The following is a 12,463-nucleotide window of genomic DNA, read 5'->3' as shown; positions in this document are numbered from 1 at the left end:
AAACATTCCGCACGGGAGCAGGGATGCGATGCGAGAAGTCTCATCTGCAAGGCGTAGAGGGGCACCTGCCAGCTCTTGCGCGGAGCCTGACGACAAGAGAAACGACACGAAAGCACCATTGGCACAGCACAGAGCGGATCGGTGTGATGGTCTCAGACGGCGCAGATGCCCGCCCGTGGCGGCTTTGCCCGGCATATAGGGATGCCGCGTTGCCCTTTGCCGGAGAAGCCGCCGGCTGGTGCTGCGTGGCGCGATCAGTCATGGTCCTGCTATACACGAAGAGATTATGCAGCGCCCAGCCAGGATCAGAATCCTCCGCGCCCAGCCCTACACGCCCTGGGCTGGGGGATTTATTGCGAAAGGGCCGGTTAGGCTTACTTTGCATCCATCCCTGCAGCTCATGCGTGAGGTGCGCTGGAGGACATATGTACCATACGAAACCTGCGTGAGGGACCTTTGCTTTGCCCACTCCGCGGATGCGCCGGCTGCAGTTTCGCCTGCGTGCATGCGTGTGTGCATGGGCCTGCGAGAAGCAGGGCGCAGAGGGGCAGAATATTGCTAACACGTCCTGAAGGAGTTGATGCAGCGCACACACCAGCCAGCAGGGCCGTTAGAAGAGACTGGACGATCGAGTTGGGAACCACGAGAATCGTCGGATTCGGACAAGGCCAATGAAAAGTGGTTGGCATGCAGCACGACCTTGGGCTGACGAGACGACGCGTCCCCGTTAACTCGGCGAATCTAGCCCTAAATGGTCGAGAATTGGAGACGAAATAGGACTCGCGGTTGCTCACAGCCCTACTGCGTAACTGGTGTGGAGTCCCGGATGGGCGTGCCGGGGGCGGCTATACTGACTAAGGTATTAGTTAGCCGAAGCTGTGAGGATCAAGACCCTGACATTGTGTGGCGGGGTCCAAGTCCCTCTTCGCTTCGTACGTTGATTCGCCTGGGCGATCCGGAGCCTTGGGAGGATACATGGGGGCCACACCGTCCCCAACAAGGCACCTCTTTGACACTGAGTGGGCGAACTGAGATTGGGCCGCTGTACATTCTCCGGTCGTACATGGCTGCAAGGGGAAGGTGGGCGACGTTCCGTGCTGTTCTCTGGAATCGCAATTACGCTGGAAGCATCTAGATCAAGTGGGATCGAGCAACACTGCTGGGTTCAAGACTTGCGACATGGTTTGGGGGGCTGCGGCTCCCCACCTGTGTGATAAACTGGTATGGCATCTTCGGCCGAGGGGGGCCTCCCCATTACAAATATCTTTGGCATGTGCTGACATTTTCTTTCACTGAGCACAGCAGCCCATCAACAATAATGCGATTGGCAAGGCAATGTCTAGCGGAGTCACCATATCAATTGGACGGAATCACCATTGCAATTTGCAGAGGTTACGACTGGAAATAACTGGTCGACCGTAACACGAGTTCCTTTCAAGCATAACCTTGATTTACGAGGTCGTAGCTAAACAGCCACGTCTCCCATGCTTTTTGCGCCTCTCGTCTCAAATCAAGCAAGTGCGGGAAAATGCTTGGAGATACGCCATCTCTATTCTGAGACCCTCGACCGGCAAGGGTAGGCCATGCAAAGGGTGCAAGGGCACACATGCTCTAGGGGCTCACGTAATGGGGGGCCAAGCTGCGGCGCCTCCCGTTCCTCGCTTGTGTTGCCCATGCCGCTCACCTTTTCGGCAATCAATAACGAAACCAAGCCATGGGCCCCCAACTTTCTTGGCAGCAAGGGCAGCAAGGCGCGGCGGGGCTTCGTCATCTTAACGGCCACCCTATCGCCACGACCAGGGCCGCCCCAGGACTCATCCCCTGACCTGTCCGTTTTCAGCTGTATTTCCTTTTGCAGTTAGAGATCTGGTACGCCATCCCTTCATCATGGCCATATTACGGGATCCATCCCAGCTGGGCGCGGCAAACTCGGCGCCTGGGAGGTAGTATTCGCGCGTGCGACCTCAAGGATCCTAATGTAGCTCAGCCCCTCTGATCTCTGACTGTAGGAGCTGTTGGTTGGATCAGCAGAACCCCGCTTTACGCAGCCGCACCAACGGTCACTACAGGTGAGCTGTCAGTCAGTCTTGGTTCTAGACCGTCCATTTCAACTGTGGAAACGGCCACAAGCAGAAGAACAAGAAAGACGGAGACTTGCGGGACTCTGCTTTACGTGTAAGATGACTTGTAGGGCGCAATAGACAAAGCAGTGGATCTTAAACAGCATTAGACCTCGTTGTCGTCGAGATAGACAGAAAGTCGCTTGAAGTACAAGCATGGCTTACCAGCTGGAGCAGACTGTATCTTGTGGCATTTATAGAGAACAAATCAGGCCAAGCGTGGCCCCTGAACCTGTCCACAATACCTGTGCATCCAAATATCACAAACCAGAACCGGGCCTGCTTTATCACAGCCGCCGCCATGCCGACTTCACGTCCGATAGAGTCTTTCAAATGCCTTACCTTTGACTGCTTCGGCACCCTTGTCGACTGGGAGACGGGCATCTACACCGCTCTGTCCCCTCTGACGCAGCAACTGCCCGCCTCCCACCCGCTGCAAGGCAACCGCCTCGGCGTGCTGCGGCTGTTCATCCTGCACGAGAACCGCGTGCAGCTCGAGGACCCAGCTGCCAACTACAAGACAGTGCTGTCTGAGACCTACCGGGGCATCGCCACCGAGCTCGGCCTCGAGGCCGCGCCCGCTGACATGGCGCGGTTCGGCCACAGCGTGGGCGAGTGGGTGGCCTTCCCGGACACGGTGGACGCGCTCAAGCGGCTGCAGAAGCACCTCAAGCTCGTCATCCTGTCCAACGTGGACCGCGAGTCCTTTGACCGCACGCTGGCCGGTCCCCTGCGCGAGGTCAAGTTTGACGCCGTGTACGTCGCCGAGGACATCGGCTCGTACAAGCCCGACCTGCGCAACTTTGAGTACCTGCTCGAGCACTGCCAGAAGGATCTGGGCATCGGCAAGGACGACATCATCCACACCGCACAGAGCTTGTTCCACGACCACGTGCCCGCGAACAAGATGGGCCTACCCTCGGCCTGGATTGAGCGCGACGCCGGCGTCGTCAGCGTCATGGGCGGCGAGCACGAGGACCTCAAGAACCAGGTCGACTTTTCGTGGCACTTCAAGACCATGGGCGACATGGCTGACGCAGTGGATGCTGCGCACGCCGCCGCCGCCGCCCGTCACTGAGTTCCCCAGACAGCCAGGGCGCATTGGGATCTGAGCTCAGCATGGTCTTGTGGCGCCTTGCACCGATAACTTTGTCGCACGAGAAGTGGAGTCCCGGCCGAACCGTTTTTATTATAGCAGAAGCAGCTGCGGTGGATATAGGGCGTGCCGCCGATGGCTGAGGAGGATAGGGCAGCTGAGGCGTCTTGGCGTAGTTACGGGCCAATCATGGTGGGAAGATTGACAGCAGCACTCTCCAACTCCTCGTACTAGATTGTTACTTAGTTTTTGCACCGTTGAGCTGGTCACAAAACCAAATATAGAAACCATCAAGTCAAAGAACTTTAATTCCAAATTGTGACGCGGGGTTCAGCCCACGGGACAGGAGCGAGCGGGCATGCATTACTGATCAGGTTCAATGTGGCTTGCTTCGCGACGCGAGTTTTCGGGATTACTCATCGTTATACGACAGCATCCAGACGAATCCTGGGCAGGCTTGGGGTAGTCTTGCCACTGACAATCTCCATAGCCCCGAACGGGCTCGCAGAAAGTTCCCATGGGTGCCATGTCCCTGGTCTGCTGCGACGATAAACCCAGTATTGGCCACCGTTGTTGCTCTTTGTTCCCACCAGGCGGACGTTCTGGTCGTACATGTGGGGAAACCTAGTGTTGTGGCGCTTCAAGGGGTTCACAGCACCTTTGGCCATCCTTCAACAGGATAACTCAACGCCGGTGCCGTCCTGGTGTTGGGCAATCGAGATCTTGTAGACAATCGCCGATCTTCTTGACAGAGCTCAATCACCTTGAACTCTTGTGTTTCGTCTGCCTCCACAATGTCAGCCATGGAGTCTTCTCAGCGATACTCAATATCGGATACCAACGCCGGCACTGCCGGTGAGTGCCACTGGTCCGAAATCACAGACCCCAAGGAAAAGAAACGGATACAGAACAGAAATGCTCAGAGAGTATACCGTAAGTCAAGAGACGACTGGGTCCACCACGAACAACATGGAACTCTGATAGTACGGGACTGACGCAGTCGAGCAGGACAACGAGTCAAGGCCCGCCTCAAGGCTCTTGAGTCGACGGTCAAGAGCCAGCAGGCAGCTTTCAAAGAACACTCGAGAACCCTGAATGATGGTCTCATTGCAGAGCAGTCGTCGATAGTTGTGGCACAAGCCGGCCATCAAGGGCTGTCACCATCGCCTAGACCCACGCCTAACAAGCCGTATGAGGGCACCACAGTGCAACCGCGGGCCTTGCAGCTCAACAATGGTGAAAGCAACTCGATGGACATCCAGGACATGGGAAGGCGGCACATGGGGAATGGCCAAGTTCGACCGTCTCCCCAAGCACCGTCGGTGCGCTCTGAGGACAGATTTTCGAGCAACGTCAACATGAACGGGAGACCTGGCGACAAGGTCTACGTGGACTATCTCCGAACTGCATCAAAAGAAAGCGTCAGCAATGCCCAGGCTCAATCACAACAGCAAAAACAACAACGACAACAACAGCAGCAACAACAGCAACAACAACAACAACAGCAGCAGCAGCAGCAGCCACTCAACTCGGCCACGCAGCTTTATGCTACTGAGCACAGCGACATGATGAACTTCTCATCAGCCATAGACTGCTGGACTGACGACATGATGCAGCAGAGTCGGCGAGCAACAGGTCTGGCGGCCGGCCGCATCGATATGCTCAATCACAACTTCTTTCCCGATGTGCCGAGGAATGATCTGTCCTCCGCTATGGACACTACCACTACTACCACTAACAACAACAACAATAACAACAACAATATCAACAGCAACAGTAACAACAACAATAGCAACAACAACAGCAGTGATGGGAGAAGTAGTAATGGCAACAAAGAAAAGGAAAACACCAACAGCCTTCGCGACAACAAGCACATGAATGGCAAAGGCCACCACAGCCTGCCTGCCTCGCCACCACAGACAGACCAAAGCGACTCCGCAAGCGGCGGCACGACCGGCCTCAACGAGTGTTTCGAGCTGACGCTCCAATACGGCCAGGCCATGGGCTTCGAGACTTTCGATGCCCTCGTCATCGCGTACTACACGGAGAAGTTTGACGGCGGCTCCCCTCTGGCCAACGAGCAGCGCCTGAGCCGCAACCGGGGCCTGCCCAAGCTCGTCAAGGAGGTCTACCAGGCCACGCATGAGTGGAGCGAGTGGGAGCGCCGCGGCTTTCTGGAGGAGGTCCTGCGCAGGACCGAGAACGTGCTCCAGTCTGAGGCCGAGCGCGCACGGCATGCTCTGAATGCCCGCCTGATGCCGCTGCTGCAGTCCCAGGACTGGGCCACCACGTCGGCCAACCCACAGACCATCATGGCCATGAAGGAAATCATTGAAGACGAAGTATGTTCTTGCCGCTCCACGTGAAATGACTTCATCCCACATACTCAACAACATGTTCTACACCGACAACTCTGACGGTGATGACATGGCGATGGTGGCTTGCGACGAGGATGATGAGAAAGAATGATTGAACTGACCTGTGCCGACGATATAGTTACCCGAGCTCTGGGCATTGCTGATGGCCCTCTCAGCCGAGGACAGAGATGTCTGGCAACGCAATAGGTCAAACAACGTACTGACAGCAATCATACTCCTGCGGTACGGAGGACGCATGCCGGCAAACCAACTCATAGGTCTGCTCAGTGCGTTTCTATAAAGGAATAAAATAAAGGGAAAGAAGGCCGCTCGGTTCGCATAAACATGATAATAGTCGGCGTCGGTTGTTTCGCTTCTCTTTTTTGGCTCTGCCTGGTGACGAACATGAATGACTGTACAGCATACGTCCACACTTTCTAGTCTGTGGATTTTTCTTGTTGTTTCTGTTTTGGTAGAGCCAGGCGTTCTCAGGCGCCGGTGCATCTTGGCTATGTGCCTATAGTCGGATAAGGGTAGTACATCATAGCTAGACCGTATAAGCAACTCAGCTATGGACTTGCCTGGTATCATACTAGTCGTGCTTCCCAAATCTCATGTAATGCTCGGTGAATTGCATCGCAGAGCCACGTACACTGGTCTCTCTGAAATGTTGGGGCGTTGGGATGTCAACCTGTTGGCATCATGACCAGATACTAGTGGCTCCAACGGCGTGACCGACTTGCCACAAGGACTACGCCACATAGGGCTAGCTTCTTCTAGGGCGGTTCTGAGATCAGCTATATCGTCTTTGCCACGGAAGTATACATTCTTTACTCACCAAGACCAGTTCCACTTCAGACAAGGGAAATCGAAGGCTGTGCTGCTGAGGACAGGCTTGTATTGATCAAGTCCGTACTTCACCACTTTCGAACCTTTATCCCATCCGCCCGACCGGAAGATCGCTGTCCTCTGATAATGAATTCGCACGGTTGCGCAGCCTCTGTTTGCAGACCAAAGCTTCTCTAAGAGAGATGTGTTAGTGTCAGCCACAGACTATTCGAGCCTTCGGAGGGCCAAGCAAGCCGCCAGCTCATGTCGTCGGGGGTGTTGAGAGCTCATGCTCAAGTATGCGTGCAAGTCCTGTCGTGTTGACCTGAAACCACAGGCTATTGGCCAACTCGATAAATAACTTTGTTCTCATAAGCAAAGTCTCTGATGATCGGTGGCGGCTGAATCGGGCAAAAATATTGAACTCATCGCCCTCACCGGATGTCATCAGTGGCCATCCCTCGTCCATTATTGTCGATGAACAACCTGAAGTGACGAGACGAGGCGCCATCGGCGTGTGCCGCGCCCAGGTAGAGGCCATGAAATCCTGTCTTCGTGGTGCTTGGGATGACGAGTCTGGTATCTGGCCTGATACAGCCTTGTTTTGGGCTACAGTGCCGGAGCAGCATACTGATGATTTGGTGGCCGAGGCTCCCCCCCCCCCCCCTACCGTTCCCAGTCTGGATTTTGGTCAAAGAACCGTGGCATACTATGGTATCCGCTTCTTGACGTGACTTCAGAAAGCGAGCCACGAAGGTGTCCTTGACAGCATAGAATTTTGGCGCGATACGGTGACAAAGGCTTGTGACGTAGCGGAGAAAGTAGCCTGCTGTAGATCTTGCCTCGTCCCGTCGTCCTGCTTGCATTGACACAATAATGCTCCGGATGAGCGCGGCTGTCGCTATGTGCATGTCCTAGACGACAGAAGGATCGGATGGATTGACGGCATCCCGTGGACCATGATCAAGATGGGCGGCAGTGTGCAGAGCTGCAGAACTGCAGAAGTGGTGCTTGTCGTCATAGCGGCGGGAGATCTGGCTGTAGGCGGGGTGGGCACTGGTTGTGCACAGGCGACGCAGAGACGGAGAGGAACGGCAAGCGGCAATGCGAAGGTGTATGAGTGTGAATGCAAGAAGGTCCGTGAGAGGATCTGGTTGAGAGAAAAGCCACGTCGGCAGAGAGTGATGGTGGGCGTGGCTTGCGGAGCTGGCAAGCTGCGCAACGGACAACCAAGAGGAACGGCTGGCAGAAAGGAGCGGCAGACCTTCACCTCGACATCCGCCCAGTGCTGGCCAAAAGTGTGTGTGGCATGGCATGAGGGAGGCAACAGCCAGTCAACACAGGGGAAGTCCCTCGTCACAGGTTTCTTGGCAAACCTTCTGCCCAGCGGAACGATAAGGCACCCGCTTCGTTGGTCTCGGCAGCCCTTGTCTGACCTTTTCTGAGATTTACAGTGCACCTTTTGGTTCCATGGCAGTGCTCTCCACTACCACCTCACAAAGTCTCATATGCACTGCTGATCAACACGTCCATGCAGTAGAACAGGCTCGCTCAGCACTCCCCACAGCTATATGTGATTGCGTTACATTATGGGTGCAGCTCTCGAGGAATGTGGGCTCCGGTGTGGCCCAACACAGGCCAAAGCATACCTCGAACAATGGTCCAAGTTGGTAGAATTTGCGCAATAATCGAGGCGGTCGGGCACATATCATTCCCTGTTATTGGAGATTGTTGCGGGGTCCAGATCTGGGGCTTTCTTGCAGATTTGGGCAGGTCGCCTCCACCTGCGAAGCTGCGTCTCACATAGTCTAACCAAAGCTGTGGCATACGCTGCCTCGGGCAGAATACATACTCTGCCTGCTGAAGGAACTCTTAAAGTTTAGTAGGGAGCTATGATATTACCTTCTACGAGCTAAATTTGTGATTTTCGGCGGCAGGCGAGCTATTCCAGCCATATGCAGAGTGCCTGCCGGGTCTTCTGTTGCCAGCATGTGTTTTGCTTGTATGGAGCGCTTGCACAGGGATTTTTCGATCAACAGATTCCAGGCCGGGTCTCGAGCTGCAGTCCCGGCAGGTTCGCGGCATCGAGATCCGAGTGCTCGTACTACCTTGCTTCAACCTTTCGTGCGCGCCAGAGCAGAGAGGCAACGCAACACTAGAAGCAGAATCAAGAAGTGTTTCCAGTCACACGAATCAAAACATAACTGACAATGCAGGAGAATACCAGTGTCGTATTTTTATGGTTGTTGGATCCCATCACAGAATGCATGTCCTTAAGTAAGGTCTTCAATTTGTATCCGCGTGCAGAATCGCCGGACAACCAAGGCGTAAGATCCACATGTCTGATGGTACTGCGCCACCGCTGCCCGACCTTCAAAGTCCAAGAACTTGGTTTCAACGAGTGTGGAAGGGGGTCTTGTTGCATTTCACGGCGACGGATCATGAGCTTGTTTATGGTCAAACTAGCTACAGCCACAGACGTTCAGTCCGTTGTCAAAATGGCTCGGATCCAAGTTCTTAATATGTGCCTTAATCGTCCTCCTCTGTAATACTCAGAGCCTCGTCACGTTCACCGTGGTTGTCACCATGCCCGGGTCACAGGACAGTAGCCTACGAGAGCAGGCTACTATACTACGGCTAGCTACAATTGCTGGGAACACCAGGCAAGGACGACCCGCACAAATCGCACTCCGACAAACTCGGGCCTGTCGATCTCAGAAACCTGAACGGGGTAATACAATGCTGTCCTTTGCTTCAGAAGACCAACGTAAGCCACTGGAAGCTGTGACGTGGTGAGATAAGGAAGCCCACGTAATACTCGACTATTACGGGGTTGCTCTTACTCCATGCACACCCATTCATGTAAGGGGTCTAACCAAATTACGTGATGTCGCATACACCCCTGTCACAAATGACAGGAGCTGGTTTTAGCAGCTCGACTCGATGATCTTCTGCACGCTCAACTCGACTGACTGGAGTGTGGGTGCCTCTGGACTTTTCAGGGGATAGTATTAAGCACCATTCGATTGGAGCGCGTCTGTCGGATAGACACGCCACTGTTATGTCAAGGCAACGGAGCATTCTCCTAAGTGTCTCCGATGGTATAAAGCCAAACTGCAAACAATGAAACCATGATTTGGGAATAAGGTTGAAGATATATATCAATTTGCAATTGAGACGTGGCTATAATGAAGAGGCGAAAACTGTGAATCGTGATGAACAAGAACTGTGGTAAACAAGGAACGAAAGTACTCGAAAGTTTGGCAGAATTTCAAGATGAAACGACCTCCTTTCCGACCTCTGCAAGAGCTACAAGCAGACCCTCAACTGTGCTTTGCAAGGTCTGAAGGTTGAAGGCAATGCGGAAGAAGCTACCTGAAGGACCAGGTGCACGGTCGACCATGAAACCCCTATGCAGGAGTTTCGAGATCATCAACCGGGTTCTTCTCGTGTTCTCCAAGTCGTCTCCAAGTTGTCCGCCTGGTGTATAATAGAAGCAGACTTGCAGCGATGGCAGTGGAAGGTGGGAAGCGAGCTTGAAGTCAGGGTGTTTGTCCACGAGACTAGCAAAGTAGGCGGCCGTGGCAAAGGACCGATCGACCGCAGCCTCGAAGCCTTTCGTGCCATAATATGTCCACGACAGTGCCATCTTGAGACTATCCGCGCGACGACCACACTGTAGCGTAAAGTCGGCCATATCCCACGTCTCAGCCTCCTCGCCGGTAGCGGCTTTGTCATGGAACAGGTAATCCGCAGGCAAGGTGTTGGCACGTTGGAAGACCCTGGTGTCCCTGGTGAGCAGGAACGAGCAGGCAGCAGGGACGTGCAGCATCTTGTGCGGGTTGAAGGTCAACGAGTCAGCCAGCTCGGTGCCGTCGAGCTTGTGCCTGTGCTTGGCGGAGAAGACGGCGGCGCCTCCCCACGACGCATCCACATGCATCCACATACCATGCTCCTTGCAGACAGCAGACACGGCGCGGAGAGGATCGTAGGCACCCAGGACAGTAGTCCCCGCCGTCGCGCTGACGTAGAGCGGCGTCCTGCCACTCTGCTTGGCCTCGACGACCAGGCGGGCGAGAGCGACTGGGTCCATGCGGCCTTGCTTATCTGCTGGCACCGGGACGACACTGCCTAAGCCAAAGCCGCATGCCATGGCCGCCTTCTCGATCGAGTAGTGCCCATGTTCGTTGGCAAAGACGACGAATCGGTGATTGCCATTGCCCACTCGCTTGGTGTCAGGGTAGAGTGCCCCCCTGGCAGTGACCAGTGAGGTCATGTTGGAAGCGCTTCCACCTTGGCAGGTGATGCCACCAGCATGGGGCCCAACTAGCCCAAAAAGGCTGGCGAGAGACTTGGCGGTCACCTTCTCAATGATTGTCAGGGCGGGGGAGACACGGTAGACGTGGGCATTTGTGTTGAGGGCGGCAAGGACCAGCTCAGAGGCGACGCCGACCGCGTCGGTGCTTGCGCACAGCTTGTCCAGGAAGCCCTGGTCCCACGTGTTCACGCTGTACTTCAAGACGAGCTGGATGAGGTCGAGGATGCCCGTGCGGCCATCGTTCTGCACGTCGGGCATGGTGACGTCCATGCGTCTCATCAGCTCCTCCGGCTGAAGAGCCTCGACCAGCACATTCTTCCCAGGTTCGCAGGGGGTCCCACGCACCCTGCTGGGTGTGGCCTCGTCTGCATCCCGGATGAACGGCACGATGAGGTCCTTTACGGCATCGATGAGGTCACCAACCTCGCCTGCTCGGCTGAGAATTGCTCCATGTGGCTCATCGGTGGTGGCTACGATACGTTTCGCAGTAATTTTGTTCTGCTTGTTGACAAGTTCGCCTAGTCCGGGAGTTGTGTCGCTGACACAGCTTTCCGTCGTTGATAGATATGGTGCCATCTGGCCTTAAGTGTGGCCCTCTCTTGCCAAGCGTTGGGTATGATACGGCAAGCAGATAAGGATGAATCAGCCTAATTCCAGTTGTACAGTGAATGTGAATGCTGCGTCTGTCAACTTTTACGCGCAATGGTCGCCTGTCGAGATCATACAAATGGCTCGAAACCAATATACATGCAAGACAGCTGTAGACTATACTGCTATTCAACGACTTAGTGATCTCGCTGATGCCATTTCGTTATGCTCTACCGCTCGACATTGTCATTCAGGCAATTAGGTAGAGAATCACGAAGTCCTACGGCAGAAGCTTGCAACATCCCTCAAGCCTGCGATACTGACATAATCCTGTATCACAGCCCATAATTGTGTAACTGACTATGCAATCGTGTTAGAACCTGACAACTCCAGCCACATGTGAACGGTCAGTCATCAAGATCGGCTGCCAGCAAGACGAGACTAGTAGATGACAGACACCTGCTTCGTGGACGTTTTCTCGATATTCTAAAACATGCGAATTTTTCGAACGAGCCTCTTGGCGCTGTGCAAGACAAGGACAGCCACTTCCAGGCAGCAGCATCTGTGGCACCCCGGCCATTACGTGAAGCTGCACGTCGCGGTGCGGAAAAAGTTGGACATTCCATCACAGCCAGGAGGAAGGCATGCTCATGCCCCCCACGTCAGCTTTCTCACGCCACCTGTGAGTGGAGGGGTCCCTTACGAGAAGCATGTTAACACACGCAAAGAGTAAGATTTGGAACCAGCCTCCTGGTTGGTGCTTAGCCATTTCCAGGCGTCGCAGGCTGGACACAACCACCCGCTTATCTCCGTTGTCCACCAAGCCTTCCGCTGTGATGTACTGTTTTTCTCACCTCTTGGCAAAGCCAACGCCAACTCTTCAGATAGGCTATCTTCACCTTGGGGAGCGCCAAGATCGCGAAGAACGTTTACCAGACCAGTCTTGTATTTTGCGCAATTCGCAACAACGTTCGCTTGGACGATGTTTGAAATGCTACGACCAGCAGGAATTGTTTAATGTTGTGCCGAGGGCGATTGTTCTTGGAACTATAATGATGCATTACTCTAGATGGTTGAATATACTGTACCTTGGATTGGACCATTCGTCGCAGTTGATGCGGTGATTTACTTGCAATGTGATCTAGTAGCTCTTCAG

General features: G+C 54.4%; 4 protein-coding genes across 4 annotated transcripts; 2 read left to right on the top strand and 2 right to left on the bottom strand.

The window, feature by feature from the left end:
• Nucleotides 1-2,421: 2,421 nt before the first annotated feature.
• Nucleotides 2,422-3,472, top strand: B0I36DRAFT_296056 (Haloacid dehalogenase-like hydrolase-domain-containing protein; the record flags this gene model as incomplete). Its single annotated transcript, XM_046151881.1, has 1 exon — nucleotides 2,422-3,472. One exon carries the CDS (start codon nucleotides 2,422-2,424, stop codon nucleotides 3,196-3,198), a length of 777 nt encoding a protein of 258 aa, XP_046008823.1. The 3' UTR covers nucleotides 3,199-3,472.
• Nucleotides 3,473-4,010: 538 nt separating this feature from the next.
• B0I36DRAFT_353413 (uncharacterized protein) lies at nucleotides 4,011-5,582 on the top strand (the record flags this gene model as incomplete). The annotated part of the gene is made up of 2 exons (XM_046157208.1): nucleotides 4,011-4,149; nucleotides 4,225-5,582. 2 exons carry the CDS (start codon nucleotides 4,011-4,013, stop codon nucleotides 5,580-5,582), a joined length of 1,497 nt encoding a protein of 498 aa, XP_046008822.1.
• A 1,081-nt stretch (nucleotides 5,583-6,663) lies between these two features.
• B0I36DRAFT_353412 (uncharacterized protein) lies at nucleotides 6,664-8,108 on the bottom strand (the record flags this gene model as incomplete). Its single annotated transcript, XM_046157207.1, has 2 exons — nucleotides 6,664-7,031; nucleotides 8,051-8,108. 2 exons carry the CDS (start codon nucleotides 8,106-8,108, stop codon nucleotides 6,664-6,666), a joined length of 426 nt encoding a protein of 141 aa, XP_046008821.1.
• A 1,564-nt stretch (nucleotides 8,109-9,672) lies between these two features.
• On the bottom strand, nucleotides 9,673-11,295 carry B0I36DRAFT_367139 (putative glutamate decarboxylase; the record flags this gene model as incomplete). Its single annotated transcript, XM_046159413.1, has 1 exon — nucleotides 9,673-11,295. One exon carries the CDS (start codon nucleotides 11,293-11,295, stop codon nucleotides 9,673-9,675), a length of 1,623 nt encoding a protein of 540 aa, XP_046008820.1.
• Between the last annotated feature and the right edge of the window lie 1,168 nt (nucleotides 11,296-12,463).

This window comes from Microdochium trichocladiopsis (genome assembly GCF_020744255.1).
Source record: "Microdochium trichocladiopsis strain MPI-CAGE-CH-0230 chromosome Unknown B0I36scaffold_9, whole genome shotgun sequence".
NCBI classification, from domain to species: Eukaryota; Fungi; Ascomycota; class Sordariomycetes; order Xylariales; family Microdochiaceae; genus Microdochium; species Microdochium trichocladiopsis.
The sequence above is the reverse complement of the archived record's forward strand: the minus strand, read 5'-3'. Positions and strand labels throughout refer to the sequence as shown.